This window comes from Marmota flaviventris, chromosome 6, assembly GCF_047511675.1.
Source record: "Marmota flaviventris isolate mMarFla1 chromosome 6, mMarFla1.hap1, whole genome shotgun sequence".
Classification (NCBI taxonomy): domain Eukaryota; kingdom Metazoa; phylum Chordata; class Mammalia; order Rodentia; family Sciuridae; genus Marmota; species Marmota flaviventris.
Genome location: NC_092503.1, coordinates 86,368,938 through 86,394,177, shown reverse-complemented (window position 1 = coordinate 86,394,177; position 25,240 = coordinate 86,368,938). Strand labels below are relative to the sequence as shown.

Sequence of the window (25,240 nt, the reverse complement as noted above, 5' to 3'; positions counted from 1 at the left end):
TCTCCCAGACACTGGGGCCACTGTCGCCACTGCCGAGACTTAGCAGTTTTATGACTTTCTCGGATTAAAATGGAAATTTCTTGACGGAGGGAACTGAGTTCATTCTCCCAGCCTTGGCTGTCAGGCGGAGCCCCAGGCAACTCGCTCACCGCCGAGAAGCCACTGTTTCACGCCCCCCCCCCTCCACCCCACCCCCGGGATGGGAAGGATGTTCAGTTACTCGCGGGCATGCTGTCGGATGCTAGGATGGAAAGTCACAGCCTGCAGGCTGGAGTGAGCCTAGGGAAGTCGGGTCCCTGACTGGCGGACTAGGCAACAGTTTCTTTCGATTGTGCCCACTGAAATACCGAAGACTTGCTCCCTGCGCGGGAACCCAGGCGCCACTGCCCGGAGCGCTGCCCCATCTCCTCCAACGGGCTAGCTAGTACCTGGAGGGCAGGACAGGGCAGTTCCTGTTCACACCCCCTGAAGAAGGATGTCAGGACTTGGCACGGCGGCGGCTTAGCGGCGGGTGAGCGCAGCGACCTGCGTCTCCAGTTTCTCCACAGGGCACACGGCAGACTTAACCTTCCGGACAGCTCCAGATCCCTGGGGCGAACCAAATCAAACTCCTGCCCCGGAGATTGGCTCAGGAGGCCCGTTCTCCGTGGGGGGAGGGGGAAGACAGTCTGGGCGTGGGGAGTGGAAGGAGAGAAGAAAGGGGGAGCCTGCGGCCGGGTGTGCGCGCGTGGGAGCGCGCCTAGGAGCGCCCCTCACACCCCCGCTCCAGGCCTGGGGCCGCTTCGGGAAGGAGGGAGTGGTAGCCGCGGGAATGAGAGGGAGCAAGATAAACCCTCTCAAAGTGACGCCCCAAACACTTCGGATTTCGAATTCGAAGCTAAAGGCTGCTAGAAATTGAGACTCTTCGGCCTCCTCCGCACACCCCCCTCGGCCCCCGCCCCAAAGACCCGGTGGTTTGCTGGCTGCCTGCTTCCCGCCCCCGGCTCGGAGGTCTCTGGCACGCGGGCGCCCCGTCGGCCGCCGGCTTCCTCCTTCAAACCCGCCGGCGCACATGAGGCCACTGCCCCCGCCGCAGGCGCTGGCACCCCCCTCCCGGTGCCCGTGGTGATGCCATGCCCCGCCACCACGCGGGAGGAGAGGAGGGCGGCGCCGCCGGGCTCTGGGTGAAGAGCAGCGCGGCGGCGGCGGGCGGGGGGCGCCTGGGCAGCGGCATGAAGGATGTGGAGTCCGGCCGGGGCAGAGTGCTGCTGAACTCCGCGGCCGCCAGGGGCGACGGCCTGCTGCTGCTGGGCACCCGCGCGGCCGCGCTCGGCGGCGGCGGCGGCCTGAGGGAGAGCCGCCGGGGCAAGCAGGGGGCCCGGATGAGCCTGCTGGGGAAGCCGCTCTCCTACACTAGTAGCCAGAGCTGCCGGCGAAACGTCAAGTACCGGCGAGTGCAGAACTATCTCTACAACGTGCTGGAAAGACCCCGCGGCTGGGCGTTCATCTACCACGCATTCGTGTAAGTACCCGCGCCCCCCGCGCGCTCCCGCCACGCCTGCTCCGAGAAGCCCCTGCGCCTGGCCCCCTGCGGCGGGTTTGGCGCCCGCGCCCTGACCTGACGCGCGCGCACGCGTGTACACACACACACACACACACTCTCTCGCGCGCGCGCACACGTGGTGGTTTTTATTTCTTTGCACGTGTTTGTGGTCTTCCTCCAGGAGCCTTCCACCTCCCGCAGCTCTACCTCTCCCACCTCCCAGTTTGAACCTTCTCCCCGAGGGCACCCAATGAAGTGCCCTGCAGCTTCAGGGAGGCATGGGGCGGGATCCTGGCGGATGCGTGACTTCAGCTTAAACAGTAATTGGGAGTAATTAGGTCCTGAGATACATAAACTTCAACTGAGCCAGGCGCCCAGGAGTTGGGATATGCACCGGGGGAACACGAGTCCGTGTGAGGCTTGAGAGTCTATGGGAGAGGTTAGGAGGTGATGGCAGGGTTGGACCGGGTTGAGAGAGGAGGCAGCGAGGGCTGGGTCCTAAGTCCTAGGGGCGGAGCAGGGGAAGCTGCTACTTGGAGAAAGCTGCTAGGTTTTAAGTGCGCCCGGAAACACGCCTTACCACCACCACAGCTACCACCAACGGAAAATCTGTCAGTGTGTGTAGCCCTTCTTGCCTCAGAGAAGGTGGTCAAGGCCTAGAAGAGGCTAGCGGCTAGCGGGCCGGGCGAAGCAACGCTCCCGCGCTGTGGCCAGGGCTGGTGGCGCGGGCGATGGGAGACCAGCGGCGCGGTAGTGGGGCCAAGGTGCTATTAGCTGAAGCGCAAATGAGCTGTCTTTGACCGGGATCAGGCTGTGGGTTAGGTCGGCGTGTAAGGCGCCAAGTCAAAGCCTGGGTTTTAAGTTAGCGTTTGCCATCTAACAGAGAATGCTTAATGAGAAAATGATTGGAAGCAAATGTTTATTTTTCCCTTAGGCATTTAAAACCTTTCAGTGGCTTTAAAGTTTACTACTGTTTTTCCCACAACGTCCGTCCATTCATTCAATCTCCTGTTAAGAGTTAGATTTATCTGGACATATTATGGTTGTTTTTATGCTTTCACACTCTAATACATTCCTTTTTTTCTTCTTTTTTAGTGTCCTGCCCCGATCCTTTATGTTAAAATGATATATAAACATGTCAGCCTTAGGAGACCCATAGGGAAAGTCGCAGGCACTCACTGATTTGTTCATTGTTTCCTAATAAAATATGTTTGGAATACACGAACTATGTTTCTTTTAGAATGAGGTGTGTTATCTGTCTGTCTATCTATCTATCTATCTATCTATCTATCTATCTATCTATCTATCCCTCCCTTATCTGGGATGAAGCATTGGCACCAATATTGGAATTTCTTTTAATAATGTGGAAGAAGGGAATGGTTTTGTAAATAGGCGAACCAGAAATTTGACCACGTAGAAATCAGGAAATTGGTTGAGTCTACAATCTGTGGGGCCCCGGTGTCTGGAAAATTTTACAGTCCCAGACTGATATGAATGTGTAGGACTAGGTAGAATATTCCAGCCAACTTTCCATTTTACAAAATACACAAGGAGAATGTTGTGTTGCATCATTATTACATTAAAAGGTATAACATATTACTCACTAATTCACATTGATTTAGATGTGGATACTGTAATTAATGATAGACATAAAGAAACACTCCTGACACTTTACATGTTCATCACTTCTGGTTTGATATATAATTAATCCTATTATTTAACCAGCCTAGTAAATTAATTTGACGTGTCAAGATACACTAAAAAATTTTAGCAGCAATGATGCTCGATTTGGCAGCAAATATACACTGTATGGAAATTATTTTTTAACAATAGGCTCAAAATATTCATTGCTTTGAATTCTCAATATGATACATAGCATGTATAGCCTTTCAGTTTTGATAAATTATACACTATATAATTCAGAGAGGGTTAGAGACAACTTTGATGGGAGAACCTACTTTGTATCTCCTAAGCATTGTTCTCCAACATGTATGAGAATTTCTCATAGTGCAACATTTTCTGTTTAATATCCTGGTGCTTAACAAGTTTTTGTGGGCTTACAGAAATTTTACACATTTTGATGAATTATTTTTTAAAAGATTAAAAGTTGGACACTACTCATCAGGCTTTATCAGTCTAGCTGTGTCTTTAGTGGTAGGTAGGGAATAAATTGTTAATATGGTGTTGCTGATGTAAACTTTAGTGTTATACACCTCTAGAGACTGAAACTGTAATTTCTGAGCAGTTAGATAGGGGTGCTAGATACACATCAGCATACAAATAGAATGGATAGTGTCATATCCTGGGAGATTGTATGCAACTACAGCAGACCCTGAGGAAAAGAGGCCATCATTGGCAATTGCTGCTTATGAGTTTGAATGAGTTTTGAATAACTGGACTTTATACATATTAAATTAATAAAGCAAAGTTGCTTTGATCTGTAAGCCTAATAAGATCATTAATTATACAGGAAATTATAAGAAAATACTTTCTAGAGAGGTGTAACTAACTAATTCTTGCCAGCCTGGGAATCCCCAAATCTTACTTTAATAACAGTGTTTGTAGCATATTAAGGTTCCTGCCAAGAACAAGTGCATTGTGATTAATGAGGTACTTCAGGGATGAATTTACTTGGTAGATCAGTGTTTTCATTGCCAAGAAACAAGGGTATGTTTAAAGTTATGCTTCAGGTAAAGAAAATTTCTGTTAAATATACAAAAATCATCATTGTTATTATATTTTAATAGTATAGAGTATGGTTTCAGTAGTACATTCCTAGCCTACTGATTGCATGACCATAAAAGATGACTTAATTTAAATATTTTCTTTCAATCTATAAAGTAGTGGAGTGTAGGAGATGTGTACCCTTACTGCTGTTTACTGGTCAGCCATGTTTTCTATCTGTTCCTCGTAGTTGAGCTATTGAACTATGAGGTTCTTTCTTTGAATGTTGTTTGTCCCTTTTTAATTTCCCCCTTTAAAGGAAAGTTTTAGAAGAATAACTGTGGAGGCAGAGAAATACATGATGGGGTTCCCTATATAAATTTACATTGATACAGCAAAGGTGGTTCTGAGAAATTACACAGCAAACAATGTTGTACAGATATCTGACTCATCACTTTGTCAAATATATCTTTGACTGGTTTTATAACATGATAGCAATTGTGAGTAAAATAGAAGAAATAGTTCAGCTACCCAAGCTAGGCACCTGAAGTCATCATTTTTTCTCATATTTCCCATATTTGCTCTTGCTAGCCATCCAAATAGACATTAAATTCTGTTTCTTCACTAATATTTTTGAACATATTTTCCTCTTTCTCTTGCTATTTCTACTATTTCTTCCTGTTTTTCTAAACCTTTTTGTAATATTAATAATTTATAATATTCTCCTACCTAATCATTTGGCATCTGTTCATAGCTTGCTTTCCCTCTGATACCACAGTCTTAATTTTAAAATGCAAATCATATCATTGCCTTTCCTAAAATATTTCTGTGACCCTTGTTATTTACTTATTCATTAATCTATTTAAGCATCTATAAATTTTTGAATGTCTAATGGTGCTAATTCACAAATTAATGAGACAGAGGCCTCCACTCTCAAGGGAAAAATTTCACCATGGGGCGATTACAAACATGAGAACAAGTTTGAAACAGTATTACTGGTGCTGTTACAGAGGAGGCAGGTTAGAAAGATTTGTGGGTAAAATAGAAGTGTAGGAGAGAAAGAAGAAAGCTCAGCATAGTCAATGAAGGGGAAATGAGGCATGAGCCAAGTTTGTCCAAATTGAGTTGTTAATTTTCAAGTGGATAAATCAAGGGGGAAATGAGCAATCTTGGTGGAGAAGAGATATGGAATTGTGAACCAACATATTTACTTTTTAAAGTATGTGCAAGCTGAGGACAGCAGCAAGAAAAGAGGGTTTAGGGAAAGGCATGTATGTGACCTTTGATAGTCTCAGATGCTGTCCATAGAGTCTGGTTTTTATCCTATAGTCAGTACTGGTCAATGAATAGTAAAGAAAAGTTTACCATGGGAACAATCTAATTGAATATGAATTTTGGAAATACCTCCATTTTACCAGTTTGGAAACTGAACTGGAGGATTCAAAATGGAGTTGGTGTGGACTATAATTAGGTGGTAGCAGTTCTGAAATTTCCATTCATTCTTGCATTCTTTTATTCATAAATTTGTTCTTCAAATGTGTCTTGGCTCTCTAGTATGTGCAATGGACTGTTCTAGAAAAATGAGAGATGATTGCCTAAGAATTAAGGCAGTTAACTGTGAAAAAAAAGGTTTAATAAGAAAAATGTTAAAGATGCAGAATTGGCAGATTGTTTTCACCAGTTTGATATGTGGTATGAGCAGGATGACTCTGACCTGGATTATTTAGGGAGTGGAAGTGTGCCCTTCACTAACATGAAAGGCAAATATTCATGAAAATAAGAGTTCACATTTGGGCATGACTTGAAGATATTTTTGTGTTATTCAGGTGGAGAGTATTAGTTGCAGGAACATAGCAATGAACTAATCTCTTTCCAGTGGGTCTTGGATCAGCAACCAAAACTATTCCTGCATAAAGGGTATGCAATAAAGATAATTTTGAATGAATGAATGCATTTAAAATTGGAGGTTAATCTAAATGCCTAATCACACATTTAGATTTGAAAGCCTGTAGCAGTTTCATGGTAATTAAAGCAAGGAGCAGAAAATATGAAATAATCCAGGAAATGCACTGGTGGAGGACAGTCTTGGGAACATTAACATCAAATAGTGAATGGAACAGTAAGACTCCAAAGAAAAACCTGGAAAACCCATGATAAAGCAACCCAAAGGCCAAGGAAAAAGCCAGGAGATCTTATCTTTCTAAAAATAATGGAAATTTTGGTTAACTTTTCATTGTAGTGGCCAAAATACCTTTCATAAACAACTTAAAGGAGAAAGACTTAGTTGGCTCATGGTTTCAGAGATTTCAGTCCATGGTTGGCTGGCTCCATTGCTTTGGGCTTAAAGTGAGACAGAACATCATGGCAGAAGGGCATGGCAGAAAGGAGTGGCAAAGGAAAGCTTCTTGCCTCATGGCATCCGGAAAGCAGAGAAAGAAGAAGGGACCAAGGATAATATATTCCTTCCATGGGTATGTCCCCAAGGACCCACTCCCTCCAACTAGGTCCCAACTACTACATTTTCTACCATGTTCCAATAATACCATCAATGATGACGTCCTCAGTGGATTAATAATAAGAAAAATGTTAAAGATAGAGAATTGGCAGATTGTTTTCACCAGTTTGATATGTCCTCTGTGGATTAATTAATTGATGAGGTCAGAGCACAGCTGATATTATAATCACTCCCCAAAATACTCACCTCTAAACATTACTACATTGGGGACCAATCCTTGAACACGCGAGTCTTTGGGTGGCACTCATATCCAAACTATAACAGAAGATCATACAAAAAGGAAGTTACGGTTAGTAGTTTCTGCTGCTGAAGAAAGGACTAAAAATTTGGATAAGACTTCATTGGACTGTTAACAAAGAAGACCGCCGATGGCCTTTGAGACAGCAGCTTCAGTGGATTGGTGGGATAAAAAAATATGATTTCAGTGGGCTAAGGGGTGTTTAGAGTTGGAAAAATGGACACAGTAGTGTCAGTTGAGCTCCAGATTTCTTGGAACAGCTCAGGAGAACCTCTGCCCATCTCTTTGGCCTCATTCCAGCCACTCCTGTCTAATATGCACCCTGGTCCCAAGACTTACCAAACTTCTTACTCTTGTGTCTCACCACTGTTCCTTTATTCATCTGTGTTCTTGGACCTTTCTCACTTCTTGCACTCTGGCTTTCCAGCTCCTACTGGTTTTCGTTTGTTTGCTTGCTTGTTCTTAAACAAAATGCAGGAATGGCTTCCTTTTGGGTACACTTCTAGACAGTCTTCCAGGATGGATTAGGTGCCTCTTGACTCAGATTCCATGGCACTCTAGAAGTGTCATCATAATGATGTTTCCTACCTACTGTGTTATTATCATGGGATACTTTCTCTGTCCAGCAGGAGGGTGAACTAAAATTTCCTACTTATCTCTGAATCTCAAGTACCTAGTAAGTTCTCTAGTATCTAGTAGATCCTCAGTAAATGGTTGTTTAATGAGTAAGTAAATAATTTTCCTTGGAAGCCTTACACAAAAGAGATTTGGGTGAAGGATAAGATGAAGGAACTATCAAGTGTTTTCAGTTTAGTTAGAGGTAAGCTACTGATGATTCAGTTAAAGGGAAAAGATGTGGGGCTAGAAATAGGACACTAATGCTCTGCTCCCAGCTTTTCAACTAGGTAGCTTTGTGACTTGAAATAAGACACGTTAGACTTTTGGTCCTCCTTATCTTCACCTGTGCATGGGCACAACAATATGTGGATCCAACTGAGATGGTGGAAGATATTGTTGAGTCTAATATACTATCAAAAATGAAATGAGTATTTGGAATAAAAAGTTTCCTAGTATAGTTTGTGTTTCCCCTCCTCATCTCTGAGCTGGAGGGTTGCTTTCTAACCAGTTGCTCTCACTTCACTCTGAACTCCCCAAGATCTATGCTGCATAGTAGCCAAGGTGATTTTTCCCAAGTCTTCCTTAAGAAGAACACATTCCTCCTATTCTTGGGGGAGAAAGCTGTTTATTGATTCTCCTCTCCAACACACACAATCATTAAAAGCAGGGTTTTTCTGTTCACTGCCATATTACTGTCACCCAGAGCAGTGCCTGCCACATAGAATATACTTCATGCGTGCCTGCTGATTTACAGAGGGACACCCCAGATCTCCAAAATACACTATTGGTTCCCTCGTGGAAGATGGAATTTCACCCTATTGGCCACTCTACCAGAATGCATTAGACCCAATGAATTGCTTTATTATTTAGATATATATTCTGTCCTGAATTATGTGTGTATCTATAGAAATTGATATTTGTATTTTATTTTTGCCCCTGCATTCCTTAAAAAATCACTGATTTTCCTTAAGTACAGAGAAATCTTATATAATTTATACAGCTTTCTATTAAGCTCATAATAGGAACATAAGATACTCCACACCCTTCAAACCAATCAGTTTTTAGAAATGCCATAATATTTGGGGACTACATTGAAAATATTAATGTTGAAAGTGTTAAGATATTAGTATTGGGACTATTATGGCCTAAAAGAAAAAAAAATGTGAAGAAAATTTCAAACTGGAATAAAGTCCTGATACAAGAAACAGTATAAACAAAGAAGACAGCCAGTAGCTTTTGATAATTACTTGCAAAGAAGTAATGCCAGTTTTAATTTTTAATTGCAAATGGCTATTTTGGCAGATGAAAAATGCCAGTAGAGCATGTTTTATCCTAGCCCAGTGGTGTGAAACTACTAGAAGCCCAATTGTTGAATAACCATAGCTCATCATTGTGTTTAATGATTTGTCAATATTTCCATTTTAATTCTTTTTTTCTTTAACCATTTATGAGTATGTTATTTGAAGTTTTATTTGGTTGCAACCCGGGATACAGATTGGCTGTACAACTGTATTTTTTCATAATTATTGAAATTATTTGATGGGTCTCAGAGTTTCCAGGTGATCTTTTAAATGCTTTGCAATGATTCTGTCTGATGAATGAGTTTCCTAAATATTATTGAAGTCATCAATTTCTAAATTTAAAAAATAGTTTGAGCATTTCCATTGCGCATATATATATATATATATATATATGATATTAGTGCGTATATCTTTCATAATCACACACAAATACATAATGTAAACACACAGTATATACTTAAATGAGAAATTATGTCAATGTAAATACTTATATTTCCCTTTGTTTTGCTCCTCCTAAAGTAAATAAAACACTTGAATAAGGTATTCAAATAAGAATTAAAAATAAAAGGAGTCTTAAATGTACTTTTGATAATATGAAAATTATATCATTAGATTATATAATAAATTCAAATATAAATGGATAAAAAGAGACACATTATTTTTCAAACTCAGCCACAGGGGCCATTATTTCTATTTATAGTACCTATGAGGTAATTCTGCAATCTCTATTTCTTCTTCAGTCAGCGGCAGGATGATTCTTTTTATAATTATAATGTTGTAATCCATCTTTTCTCCTGTTTTTCAACAGTCAATTCAGTTTAATATTTAATTAACTGCTATTATATGTACCAGGTAATGTGTTAAATGCTGGTGGTTCTAAATAGGGATGAGATGGACTGAAGGAAATTCCATTGAGAAATATAATTAGGTTCAGATTCAATTATCAACTTCATTTCTATTGATTTGATTTCTATAAGCAAGTTGATTCCAACACCAGTTTCTTAATTTTCAAAGTATGAATAAAATATTACATCAAGATATTACAGTATTATATATGAGATCTATGCAAATATCTTTTATATATACATATTCCATAATAACCATAGTGGCTGTTGATTGAAAATGGAGAGAAAAATATAGAGATAATGTGGTAGAGGGATAGATTTCCATGTTAAAGGACTTGAATTTTATTCTTTAGGTGATGGACAATCTTGGAGAAAGATAGGACTTAGATTATAATGTCATTGGATTCTCATTTACAGTCAGCTCTATGAATGATGGCATAGAGGGACCAAACTGGAGGTTGAGGATCAGTTTTGAAATTGTTGTTCCAGCTTAAGCAAGAGATGATTAGAACATAGACTAGGGTGATGGTAGTAAAGAAGGAGAATAAACACAACAGTAGAGTTGAAATGTATTAATGAATGATTGAATGTAGAAGAGGAAGAAGAAAGACAGATTGTTATTTCCAGTTTTTTTACTTGAGTGACTAAATGGAGAGTGGAGCCATAACTTAGATCAGTACAGGTAGAATTGAGGGAAACAGTAGATTGAGTTTAGCTTTGGAGATACTGAAGTACTGAACTGAACTAAGTGCTTGTGGAACTTTCAATTGTACGTGTTCAGCAGCTTGTGGATGATGATTTGAAATATAAGAGTTAAACCACAAGGAAAATATAAAAGAGAAAGGGCCTTGGGTCAACAATGGATACCTGAAGAATACCAGAATTTAAGGGGTGAACACAGGAAATGGGGAATGGAATAATGTAGACAGCAATATATAAAGAAACACTAGACAAAAAGATGGTCAGGTGGTTATGGAAACCAAATGTGCTGAAAAAGTTTCACAAAATAGTCAATTATGAAATGTAGAGAGTAGGTGAGCATGATAAATGCCAGGGGTCTACCATTGCATCTGACAAGATAAAATTTTTCAGTTATTGTTTGACCTCACCAATGTTAATCTTTAGTGAAGCCAGACTGCTGTTAGTTCAGAAATAAGTCAGAAAAAAAGGGGGGAGGGGAATAGTGAACTTAGGCCATATATTCAGATAATTTGAGAATGATAAAAGAGTGATTGGACACCAGCTAGAAGATAAGATTAAGAGGAAAATCAAGAAAGGATAAGGCTTTATTACCAGTAAAATAGTCATATTTATTATGGATTTTATGTTCAATGTGATTCTAAATGCTTTATAAACATCAACTGTTTTGATCTTCAGAATAACTAAAAGATGTACTATTATTATCCAGTTTTTCCTTAAGGTTTTCCCTGATTTATTACATGATTTATTGCTTTCCTTTTTTAATTTTTTAATTTCCTTTAGTTTTTATTAACTGGATCATGTATTTTAGTCCTTATTTATATTATTGCATTGTCCTCTAATTGGATTTTTTAAGAGATGAAGTAATGAATTTTTTTATATACCTTTATTTTATTTATTTATTTTTATGTGGTGCTGAGGATTGAACCCAGGGCCTTGCACATGCTAGGGCGAGCGCTCTACCACTGAGCTACAACCCTAGCCCCCTTTAATTGGATTTTTAATCTTAGTTTGTGAGTATCTAAATAAATTAAAATACTCTTTTTGTGTCTTCTATGATATCTAGCTAGAGTTGTATTCTTTATTTTTAACCAAAATTCAGTCTTGCCACCAGTTGGACTGCTGTAATGTTTTAACATTTTCTTTTCCAAACAGGAATTTCCTTACATTCTCCAAGTTTAAATTGTCAGACAACTTGTATTGATGATCCAAACAATAGTTTTCTTAATGCCATTTCCATGAACATTAAATTCCAAATTTATGCCTTCATTAAAAAATATCTAGGATTCATTTCAAAATAGCAGCAGTTGCTCTAAGTATATCGCAAAATGACTGAATTTAGGACATATTTGCTTCAAACTAATTTCACAGGGTTTTCTGTCTTTCTGTAAAATGATAAATAGCTCATGTTTTGTTCACATTAGTAGAAATATATTCCATTCACTTTTCATACTGTCTCTCTTCCCTCCCATATATATATATTTTCCTGAACATGTCTTTATTTTTTCTCATTTTTTTTAATTCCCCCCTTTCAATTAAAGTAGTCCTAGATTTTTTTTTTCTCTTCCTTTCTGTGCATATGTCTTGCTGGAATGGTATTATTCTTTATTTATTTTTGTTATGTTGTATAGTTTGATTTCTCTTCCTCTGGAAGCTGTCTGCTCTTAATCATAAGATGCATTGATCCTCTAATTACTCATGTCTTCTAAGTGTACTACCTAAGTAGACTGATACCTAATTTACACATTACTCTGTAGTAATTAACAGAGATTTCTAGAAAGTTGTGGGAGTTAGAAGTAAAAGGAGAGGCCACTACTTTTTTGTTGTTGTTGCTTTTGGAGTTTCATTTAGGCTAAATTTTCTTAATCTCAATTCATTATTTCTAAAATATATGAGTACTTAGATATTTAGCAAGTAATTTTTTTAAAAATCATGCTTCCCATTTTGAAAGTTCACTAGATGGTAGAGAAATAAATTAGAAATCAAATTTTATTTCAGATGGAATTATTTTAGAAAAAGGGATGTTAAAGGTCCAAATATATTTGTAACAGATAGATAAATAGCACATACTTAAAAAAATGTTTATCACTTAGACTTTTCTAGTCACTAGGAGTTTCCTTGTACACTGAGTCAAGAAGTAGATCTGAGATCTGGCATTAAAGAGGTGCATTTTTTTTTCTGTGTAATTGGAAGGTTAAAGCATGACCTCAAAATGCAAGTATAATATAGGAAAACCTATGAGATAGAAAGCCACTTGTCCCCTTTTCTAGTTGGAAATTTTTCAAAACATAGACTCTGTGAAAGCTATTCCCATAAGCTTTTGTAGATAGGAAAGAAGTTTCAGGGCTTCCATTCCTCTTACCCTGTTATTTTTCACACCTGAATGCATCAGGAGGATTGGATGGGATTGAGATTTTAGAGCCTTCTCTCCATGTTTTGAGACATTGGATACATTTTGCAACTTTCTGACTTGTAAAATCAGAATGCACATCTTCAGTGTTTGTTTAATAACTTCAATTCAGGATATGTTTAGACCCTGTGGTAGGAACTATAGGGACTTAACATTCATAAGACATGGTGTATTCCCTTGAGGAATTTTTATTCTGGAAGGATATTAGGTAACTATTTCCTGAGCCACAGAAACCATCTCTATGAATTGACTTAGAATAAAAGGAAAAATGGGCCTTTCTCTAGCGATATTTAGCTACTGCTTCTATTGAAAGGATTTATAAGGTAAACTTCAGGAGTGCCACACACATTACCATTGTTTGCCAGTTCTCTTGACCCTTGGGGAACTTTGAAGCTGGGTGTTGAGCGGCTGGTGCAGGTGGGTGTTCTACTCAGGGCATTCCCACACAGACACCAGGTACAGGAGTTCCCACTGATCATAGTAATTTTTTAAGAGTAGTAATTAAACTAGTTAAACTAAATGTTCTAGTTAATAAAACATTCTGAGTATGTTCAGTTTTCTCCAAAGTATTTTGAAAATAGAAAAGAAGCTCAGGCCGCATCATAATAGTGTGTTGGGGATGTTATATTTTTCTACCTGAAATGGCTTATGAACAATAATAAAAACAAAAAGTTTGGGGGTTTTTTTTTGGGAAAAAAATCAAATCAAATGGCTGTTTATTTTCAGTGCATACTTTTAAAGCTTCTGATATGGTGAACATTTTTATTCTTGCACACAAAGGAAAATATTACCTAGTCTTCCAGAGGGCCTAGAATTCACACATTTATTTATTTAATAGTTGAGTGTCCATGTCCTTGGAACACTTTGGAAATACTTCTCCCCATTTGTTCAGCTACCTACAGGGATATGGAAAATGGCTTTTTTCCCCTCTCCAGCTAGACAGTGGTACTTCCCAGTATAGCTAAGGTCAATATCAGGAATGTACCCTAATGTGTACTTTCTCCATCTCTTTAAAACTACTTCCTTAACCTTCAAATAAGTTTTTGAACTAGATCATCAGTCAGCTTAAAAACATGCAAAGCAAGATTGGTTTTAAATTTTTCATGCCAGATGATAAAATTCTATATGTCTATTATGCTGCATTAAATGGATAAGGAAAAGAAGTTGAACAACACAAATAACTTTTGGGTAATACATTAGCTTCTTCAGGATAGAGTTGTGAACCCAGGAATAGTTTGTTATTATTCATGTAATCCTTGAAAAGAAGTGACACATTGTTAGCGACAGCAATTTTAGCATCCTTAAATGTTCAGTCAGTCATCCAAATATTTTTCTATAGAAGAAAGCCAGGTAAGTTCCTTTAGATTCAGATCCTCCAATGGATAAACAGAAGGAGATAGGTTTGAATGTTCTCAAAGGAGCCAACTACTCTAGTCTGCCACAGCCCTACGTTAGTCTTGTACTGAGATAGATGTGCTTGAAGTTCTTCCAAAATTAGGACAGTCAAGAGAGTAGAAAAGGAAAGTATCCAGTTATCATATTTTTTGCCGATCATATTGACTTCTAGACATTCACTAAAGCCACCAGTTTGGTTTGCCCAGGCTCAGTAGTTCCTATTGTCTTCTCTGTAGAATGGCCTCAGTCATTCCCCTGAAAATGGAAGTGAGAGTTTCATAGTATGTCTAGCAAGAAAGGTTCCCTTACATGGTTTCAATTGTTGCTTCCAGTGTTGGCCTTGATGAGTTACTTTATAAATTACTGTTCTTAAACTGGTTGGGTCATGCTGCAGAGAGCTTGTGGTATGGAGTTTTATCCCAGGCTTCAGGGCAGGAAGTAGATAATAAAAATAAGTTTATAGATGGCACTAGGCAAGGTAGCCTAGACAACCATAAAAAAGAATAGTCAATAAACTCTTACATCATGCAGGAGAAAACAGAATATTCCTCAAAGTCAAAGATAGATAACATAATTCACAGTTAATCACCAATGAGAGATCATAGTCCCTCCAAAAAAAGTCAAAGACAAGTACCTGTTCTTTGTTGTTGTTGTTGTTGTTGTTGATTCTTGTTGGTTTTAAATCCCTTTCAACATTGCAATCTTAATATAGATGTTCAAAGCACATGGTATTACACTTAGGAGACTTACCCATGATCAATCTATTATGTGTTTTTATACTTGTTTCAGGGGCTGCAAGTAAAGTTTGTGAATGGTCACTCTAGAATACCATCTGACAGTGGGGTAATGACATGGCATGACAAGAGCCTGGCCTGGAACATTCACTCTGGGAATGTGAAGGAATGGAGAGTGGGAAAGAGTTCAAATGGAGAGCTGGACTTATTTGCCCTTGATTGGCTTCTCATAGGCAGAAGAGAGGAAAGAATAAAAATTGTTAGGGGGCTGGGGATGTGGCTCAAGCGGTAGCGCGCTCGCCTGGTATGCGTGCGGCCAGGGTTCGATCCTCAGCACCACATACAAACAAAGATGTTGTGTCCACCAAATACTAAAAAATAAATATTAAAATTCTCTCTCTCTCTCCCTCTCTCTCCCTCTCTCTTTTAAAAAAATTGTTAGGGTTTCAAGGAAGTGTAACTGTTACCATGCAATAGTTGCTTAATCCTGCTTTATGTATAGACAGGATACACAGGTGAACATGTAGCCTGTTTGGGCTTTGAGAGAGGATGGAAGGTCATCAGTTACCAAGGTAGAGGTGATGAAAGAAGAGATAATAAAGGTGCTGGGCAAAGAGTGTAGGATAGAAGTTTAGGGAACACCAGCATTTGGAGATGAGAGGAAAAGAGAGAAGAGAAAAACTAGGGCAATACAGCATCTATAGAAAGACCTGATCTTGATAGTGTGAAAGCATTACGGAGAAGGGAGAGAAGATAAGCATATAAAAAGATATGCATATACTAATGCAGAAAGCCAGGATTAAAGAGGAGGGGCCAGAACTTAGAGGAAAACTTGGCCATCTAGGAGTGGATAGCCTCTGTAGTCCCATATGTTAGTAGAGCATCCAACTTCAGAGAAAACAAAGAAACCAACCAACCTGATGTCCTTAGGGTGGGGGGATGGAACAAAACAACCTAGCAAGTAGGTAGTGTACAGATAAAGCAATCAGGTTCTCAAAAGGCACCTCTAGGCTGAAGGGTGTCCCCTAATGTATAATTGTATAACTAGAATGGGACTTCAGGAGAGGGGGTGATAAGGAAACTCCCCTGCAAGCTGGGAAATCTGGTGAGAAAGCAGTTCCACAGTCTGAAAGAGAGATACTGATAAGTGCAAAACACTTCTAAAAAGTTTGAGATAAGGCACCAAACAGTGTTGGAGGGAAGAAGGAGGAGACTGATTAGGCTGCATAATTGACAAATGGATGAAGAGAGAAGGAGAATGATAGATTACAAAGTTATCACCAATGAGAGTAAAGCTGCAGAGAAAAGCTAAACCTTTTTTTTTTTCTTTTTCCTCCAAGCAGCTAGGGGTCTTTGCAAACATAAAATCCCAAAAGAGTGCTGCCCTATAAAGGGAAATATTCGAGTAATTGAGAGGAACAAGATACTGGACGAAGAGAGATTGGGATTTAAGATATCTAAAGGTTTTGAGTGGGAAAAAAGAAAAAAAAAAATTGGGATGGCAGCATTGGGATGTGTCTAAAAGTAGTGCTGGGTAATAACAACATCATACATTGATAACAGCAAAAACCCTGGTAGAGCTTTGGTATCACCATGTAGAAGGCCAGTGTATGAGATCCTGAGAATTTCTCTAACAGTGGTATGTGGGAGAAATTTGAAAAAGCAGACAGAGCCACAACCTTGGAGTCACAACTCTGCAGCCATCAAGGGAAAGAGAATGTCATGTAAGTCACACACACTTAACATGTATTACCTTGGACAAATTGTGAACCTCTCTAAATTATGACCATCTGATAAATGTAGAAATAATGAGACAAGGTATTAAAGCTCATTAATATAATTGCAGATGCAAAAACTGTTAGTTTTTCCACTCCGTAACCAAATAGTCTTAATAACCAAAGGAGAAAATACCACAATAATAGGCACATGTAAAAAAATGCATTTAATGAATAAATGAGTGAATAAATGAATAAACATCACAAGTATTTTACAACAGCATTATATTTGGCACCACGATTATATAGCCATACATTTACTGTTGTGTTTACAAACTCTCTGAGCTTGAGCACATATTTTCCCCTAGAAATCTGGAAATATAATCTCTGTTTTTGAATGCATGGATAAGAACTCATTCTTAAGGTTTAAACTCGAAACCACTGTCAGGGACTCCTGCTTCAACACATTGAAGCAAAAGGATTGTAGAGCTGGAAGGATGCTTGGGGATTCTACCCTAACACTGTCCCTTTATACATGGAAAAAATAATCTGAAAAAGTGATAAATAATTTGCTCGGGATCAAACACTTACTTGGAACCAGAGTTGGTGGTCAGGGCTTCCACCGCCTGTAATAAAAAGAAGTTCACTTGTAGGTTTGTGACTTGCTTTAATCTTCCTCTCCTCTCCTTGAAGGTGTTGTAAAGTTTTAAAAATGAATACTTACGTTCATTTAAAATACTATTGTTTGTTCAACTGCTGTATGAAGGACATTGTATAACAAACGTATTGGTACCTTTACACTGTGTATAATAGGAGGAAAAAAATTCTCCCTCTGTGAAACTCCTAATAAGTAGCAGAAGATACTAATTTCTGTGACTTTTCTTCCTTCTAATGAAGTTGAATTTTGAACAAACAACTTCTCCTTGAGTTAAAGCATATATTGACTTGGTCTTGAAAAGCTTTAATAAATGAATAGATCAAATAAGCAGCAAGTCAGTATTCAACCCATTCAGTCACAGCACTTTGATTTGTTTTTAGATATGAAAAATTTTGTGAGAGTTAGCTCCAGAATTCAAATAAGTAGGAGTGGGAAAGAGTATTATAACTGCCCCCCCCACACACACACATACACACACACAATTTCATTATACTTTGTAAACTCATTAGGGCAAGGCAAGTGAATTTATCCAGAAATTTAAGTGAGTACAAACATGTGTATTTAAGTGTGCCATAATAAATAACCCTAATATCCTATTTACAGGCTCTCAGAGCCTAGGTCAGACAGTTAGACATGGGCAGGAACAGCAAGAAGAACTATCTTGCTTTCTTGCTTGTTTGCTTTCTTTCTTTCTTTCTTTTTTTGTGTATGTGGTTAAAATTAATTCGAATTTAGTTTCTATGCTTCTGATTTTTCATTTTCTATATATAATATGCTTTTATTGTTAATATTGTCATTAAAAGGTAATGGTTTTATTAATGAATTATGGGGGAGAAAAGAGTTAGGTGGTGGCTTTAAATCGTTAGTCTCTAAATGCCATTTTCTGCCTGGGTCTTTTAGATGCATAGACAAATTGAAGTACACGATATGTACTTCAGGCATTATCTTTTGATCTAGGAAAATTTTGAAGCATAGAAATGATTGGAGAAATTAGAGTGCTCCTGTTTGTTCATGTGAACAATTCAGCATGCCCTATTTCTCCCTTGATTTTTGAATACCTGTAAGATTCTCTTTGTCGTCATAGGCTCCACACTGATAGTCCTGAGCTACTTCATTACTCAAATAGCGTTGGGGGCAGGTAAGAGCCTCAATTCCCGTTGGCATGTGGCTATTACTTTTTACATTAAGGAAGAGGGTTAGTTTGACACTACTAGATAAGGAGCACTTTAAAAGAGCCTCCCTTCTTCATAGGCAGATTTGTACTCACAGAACACTTACCACTGGCCAGCTGAGGCAAAGAGGAACCCTGCAGTTATTAAACCTGACCTTACCCACCAAAAGAAAATCTATTTGACCTTTGTTTGACATCCTCAGCATGGTGCTGCTATGGCACAACATAAACTCACAAGTCAAATCTATACCTTGTGTAGTAATATTAGTCTAATGAAAATCTTCAATGGTTCCTAAGACAGCCAAAGCAGTTGGATATTTGTTAAGGTCAGAATTTTCTTTAAATCAGAGACCTGTATATATAGTTACAAAAAGCACAAGAATCTTACTTGAAGCATGATTTTGTTGTTTAAAACATCCAGAAACTATGTGAAACTAAAATCATTAGCAAGTAGTTAAGTCAATAGTAGCAAAATCATCCAAGGGAAAAGTGCATCCTTTGAAAAGAATGAGATAGATATGCATGACATCGTATGGCCTGGTTTCTAAAATGAGTCAAGGTATAACATAGTGTGTAGAGTATACAAACACAAGTACCCACTTTTGTAAATGAAACATACAGAGTAGATTCTTGTTATTTATGGTAGTTAGTTACTGTAAGATCATTGCAAATACTGAATTAGTGAATGCTGAATCATTGCTCAGAGTGGAAATACAGGATTAGGTCTTGAAACTGTGATCATAACATTTTCAATAATCAAGGAATACATAGCTTGTTTTAATTATGTTTCTGTTTAAAGACACATTATTTAATACATATTGTTAACTTTTTTAATGTAATTCATGCCTGAATAAGAAGTTTAACTTACATGTATTTTCTCCGTAAGGCACATCCCAGCCCTCTTGTGATTTGGAACATTGAGAAGCCTTTCAATGGTTGCACATGTTCCCAAATGTTTACTTTTAAAATTTTAACTGCTCTGCACATGTCTACAAATGAATTCAAAATCACTATAATGAATTTGAGGGCTACAAATCAATTTTGAATAGACAAAGATGCAAATAGGAATCTGTGAATAGTGAGTATTAGTGTGGGTGCATGCATGCGCGTGCACCCCCTCCCATATATACATGTACATAAGTGGAAGATTTTTGGAATGAATACAAGAAACCACTCCATAAAAGTTACCTTTGGGGAGTAGGACTGTGGGCAGGAATGAGATAAGATGTACCTGTTATTGTCCTCTCTGATCTACATGACTTGTTTACCATGTATGTACCTTCTTATTCTTTGTCCTCTCCCACCACCGCCATTGAAACTATTCTTAAGCAAGACTTTTACATTTTTCTGGGGTGCTACAATGACAAGGTTTTATTTGAGCCAAATTGAGCAGAGTGACTACATACTGAATCAACTCTTGAAAAATCAGGTTACAAAATTTTGCAAATGAAGACTGTTTTATAAATACTAAGCTTGACATTTTAGAACATGAGCTCTTGTGGTAATCTGTGTCAAACAATATTTCCCTATCTCCCAGGACCCTGGAAAGTCCTGAACTTTGGTATACTTAAGGTCTTTCAAATACACTTCCTTAAATTCTTACCACTGGTTGTCAGTGGTAATGATATAGTAATAATGGTGAAGTCATATATAAAATATGGCATGGAAATTATCCCTGGTAGATTCCAGTGTCTGGGTTCCCTGCACCTCCTTTATAGTGGCAGAAGAGGTGATCATTCTCTTGGTTTGGTCCCTGCTGGCTTCATAAAGGATTCAATTAAGAGTTTTTGAGTCCCATCTCTCCCAGGATATCCAGACTCAAGAACATCCATTTCTAGCCTCAGCATATGTAGTGTCTTGAATTATTTTTGAAATATTGTCATTCATAAATCATTACTTTAGAAAATCTTTAATTTTTGTTTAATGTTTCCTACCTTGCATGTGTCATGGTGTTCTTTTCTTTTGTTGAAAGACAAGCCTGAATAGAAAGCAAATTCTGGCTTCCCAGAAAGACTTTTTTCCCCCATTCAATGCATACATTTCCACATCCCTCCAAGTACTTTCTGTGATGTACTGTATCCCTGGCTAAAAGCAAGACAAAGCTAAGCTGACAGTGAATAAAGAAAAAAATATATAAGAACATGCCCGTATCTAATCATAGCTTATATACACATTAGTGTTAATGGCTTTCTCTGAACTGTCAGCTAGATTAGTCTGTAATCTGAAATGATTTAATTGTTTGTATAATTGGATTTTTGACAGCAGTATTCATCTATCATTCTATCTCTTATCAAATATTGAAAATACTGTCTTTTAAATATGTTTGTATGCATATACACATACATAATCAAAATGTGTGAAAACATCCCTTTGGAAAAAAAAATCAACAAGACTTGTAAAGAATAACTTTAGCAACAAATGGCGAGTTTATTTTAAGAATACACTTTGTAAATGTATGTTCCTCTAAAAATAAAAATAGTAAAATTTCTAAAACATTTACTTTCCTAACTAAATACAACAGTACCCACAAGTAACCCAGATTGTAATTATTGTTGATCTTATCTCTGAAAAGCCACAAGTGTTCTTGGGGAAAGCATATATGTGTCCGCATACTTCACTGTTGCACCTGTATAGAGAGTCTTAAGTAAAACTAAAGGGACCTTTTATGATCAAAATCTGGGTTGGATGCCCCACCAGTTCAGGCTTGCTTTAGATTGAAGGTACCTTCTAGCTGGGACCAAATTCTCTGTGACTGATTTTGTGTCAGTTGCTCTATGAGTGTGCAATGTGAGTTGCACTTTTTCCCAAAGACAAGTGCCCATCTTCAGTGCATTGTTTGCTTTACAAACCACCATCTTGCCATGTCTGTGAACATTAAGATACAAGTGATTATTACTGTGTATGCTTTACTCATATTTGAAAGGGTTCTTTTTTTATTCATCCTAAAACATTCTTAAATGAGTTACAACCCTTGAATCCATGTGACTATCCTATTCTTTCCCAGGAAGAAGAGCTATCTACAAAACTGAACCATCACCAGATAGATGATGACTGGGTAAGCATAAGCATAGATCAATCAGGCTCTGGTCAAGTCTAATAGGCTTGAGGTCCATTATAAATAGTTGTATTGAAATACCATCATCCACATTTATTTATGCATTTTCTTGACTGTTCTCATGCCACAATAGCAGGGAGGGGTAATTGCAATAATGACCCATTGCTCCCAAAGCTAAAAATGTTTACTATCCTACCAAGGCTAGAAAACTACATTTTATATCATGTGTCCCTGTGCTGTAGGCAGGTGACTTATGGAAAGCTGGGATGAAAAGTGAGCATGGTGAGTTAATCATCAGTAGAGTTGAAATAGGAAGGATACCACTAGTTGGATTAGATACTTGGTTAAGTGAGGGAGAATGCAAGGAGAAGTTATGAAGGTAATAATTAAGCAGAAGAAACTTGTCTGGAGACAGTAGGATGTAGAAAAGATCCAGGAAAAATGCAGTGGTACCTCAGGGAGAGATCAGATGGCCCTGAGACAAAGATTAGCTTGTTCCTCAAGCTCCCTGGGTTTCTGACAGTTGTCCAGCCCACAGGTGTACTTACACAACTCTCCTCTGTCTATAGAAAGCAAGAAGCTCTTTTTTGAAATCAAGAGAGTAACTAAAATAGAACTTTATGTTTTTACCATCATGGGGCAAATTTATTTCTCTTATTTCTAAGTTCCTATGGGAATAAATGGCTATCCCCATTAGATCTCAGCATGGATAATAAGCATGAATAAACTCTATGGGTAGAAAATCTACTTGGTGTAGTAGACAAAGAATCATGGCATTAGAAAACTTAAATACATTGTTGACTACGGTTAAGATACTGCACACACACACATCATGTAATTAAATAACAAATAACATTTTCTTTTGATTTGTTCATTCACTCTAAAATATTGGAACCCCACTAAGTGCACAGAACTTATATAAGACAGCTCAATGGATGAGAATATATATATATATATATATATATATATATATATATATATATATATATATGAAACAAATTCCATTCCCAGAAAACAAACAGTTTCCTAAGAAAGTTGAGACCAGTGTACTGACAACTATTAATAAATATTTATAACAGATTCATTATGTACTAAAGCATAATGAAAGGCACCATGGATTCCAACATGGATGAGGATGAGTCTTTGACATTGGAGACACTGTAATATTGTGCATGAGAAAAATGGAAGATCACTTTTTGCCATTGAGATCAGGCAGGCCATCATGGGGCAGTGGGTAGATGGGTACATGAGATATATTTATAAAGCCCATTGCAACATTGTTGATAATAGTGAAAAATGTCTATAAAAATAATAGGTAAAGAACTTGCAGTTCCATGTAGTAAATCACCATACAGTAGTTGAAACGAATGAACTAGAACTGCTTGAATCAATATTGATACATATCAAACCTAACGTTGAGTAAAAAATAAAGGTGCAAAAGCATTTTTATAGTGTGAGTAAACAATATGATGTTCAAAAACATAGAAATCAATATTGTGTATTGCTTAGATCAGTATGTGTATGCTATGTAAGTATTTTTCTTAATATTAAGAATTGATAGATACGTAAGTATTTTTCTTTTTTCTTTTTTTTTTTTAAAGAGAGAGTGAGAGAGAGAATTTTTTTTAATGTTTATTTTTTAGTTTTCGGCTGACACAACATCTTTGTATGTGGTGCTGAGGATTGAACCCGGGCCGCACGCATGCCAGGCGAGCGCGCTACTGCTTGAGCCACATCCCCAGCCCAAGTATTTTTCTTAATATTAAGAATTGATAGATACAAAGATAATTTAAATCCAGGAGTGGGAAGAGAAAAATGAGATTAAGGGGGAGTAGGCAGTGGTTCCAACCACATCAAAATAATTTGATTCTTTTTTTTTCCAAAGGTGATTTAAGCCTGAGGCAATACTGCAAAATAGGTGGGGGGTACATGAACATTCATTTTTATCATTCTCAGACATTCTCTGAAATATCTCAGAAGAGAAGAAAAGCCTACATGTGTTTATATGGAGGCAATCCCAAAGAAATAAGCATGAGTGATTTTACTCAATCACCTGAACTAGATGATACTGTTTTACTTCTGAGTGCCCAATTTTATCGTGTCCTGAATTGTATTAGTCAAGGTTAGCTTTATAATGGAGCCAAGGCAGCACATCCTGTGGTCAAACTAATAATCAAAGCCTGAAGATAACTTTATTTGAGCACTGACCATGCTCTGTTGACTGGGATACAGCTGGATATGTGGGCAGCAGCAGATGGATGCTGAGAACTCTGAGTGACACATAATTCAGAAATCTCTGGACAGTAACTATTGGTGCAAAGGCTAAGTTTACAAAATCTTTTGGGGTAATATCCCCTTTAGGAGAAGTAAAACACACCTATGAACCTTAGACAATCATTCACACATGTGTGCATCTGGATGCTGGTGGCATACATTTCCGTAAGTTCATAGACCATCAAATCTGAGAACCTTGGTTTAGAGCCTCATGTATAGACATATTGTCTTGGTTAAATTTGGTCAAGTCTTCTACTGGAGATAGCTAAAGATGAAGTTTCTGTGTATATACTCACGACTCTGGAGATGGACCCTGCAGACTCAATGAAGTCTGTTCAACCCAAGGAGACTTCATAAGCCAATTGATTTAGATTACCCAGTTAACCACTATCCATCTTAGAGCACAAATGACCAAAATGTACAGAATCTGTCCTTACTTACTACAGTGGTTTTGTAATACTTGAACACTTCTTTAAGGAATGGACATGTTGGGCATAGAAAATCCTTCAACCATTTTTGTCACCTCATGTGCCGCCATTTAGGATGGTGTAATTTAGCTGAAGCATTTCATGTGAAGAGGAAAGTCAGTCAGATGACAAGTAAATTCTTGGCTTTAAACCCGACCACCAATACAGAATATGACTAAGGAATGAAACTTTTAGTGAAAGGTCACAGACAACATGGACTTCACACATTTTTATTCACCAGGTGGCAAATAGAAATGAAATCCCAGAAGCTTGGTTCGTTAAATAAATACTGCACTGACTGACATATCCAAGTATATTTAATACAGACCTCCTTTCTCTGCAAGTGCTGTGCCTTTTTCCTGACTTACATATTTTTGTTCTTGACTCAAATATTTAATGACTTTTCTAAAATAGTAGACTTAATTTTCCACTCTTCTGAAAGGGTACTTTTGTTGTTATTGTTTTGATCAGATGACTAAAATGTACTTACATGAGATAGAAACTAAGTTTCCTTTTGTGGCCTTCTTGTGATCCAATCTGCATTAGATCATTCAACTAGTAACTGTTATTCTAATGATTTACCCTAACCATATTTTGTTCTCTGAACTGGCTGACTAGCTAGCTAAAGTATATAAAAATAGTGATTCATGGATATTTTGAAATAACCAATATAAATAGGTGCAGTCTGGTTATGCCATCTTTTAAAACAACTTCCTAGTCAAGTGAAATATTTTAAAAAGTACTGCAAATACCTTGAAGTGTGTGTTTCAAGCTGACTTTCAGATTAGGTCCACATTTATATAGCTGTGTGAAAAACAAGGAAAAGAAACCAGAAATTCCAGAATATTTTCAAACTGGCTAAGACATCTTGACACTTTATTGTTTTTCTCTGCCAGGAGAGTAAATGAGTGGTTTGCCCTCTGGGGAAAAATCCATTTAAAAGAGAAAGTACTTTAAAT

At 38.0% G+C, this 25,240-nt stretch overlaps 1 protein-coding gene across 1 annotated transcript in view; it reads left to right on the top strand.

The window, feature by feature from the left end:
• The first annotated feature begins 1,112 nt into the window (after positions 1-1,112).
• The window catches only part of Kcnq5 (potassium voltage-gated channel subfamily Q member 5), a 544,104-nt gene continuing 519,976 nt past the window's right edge, over positions 1,113-25,240 (top strand). The window contains exon 1 of the mRNA XM_027928097.2: positions 1,113-1,501. Coding sequence (XP_027783898.1) covers positions 1,113-1,501 — 389 coding nt within the window. The remainder of the gene's footprint in view (positions 1,502-25,240) is intronic.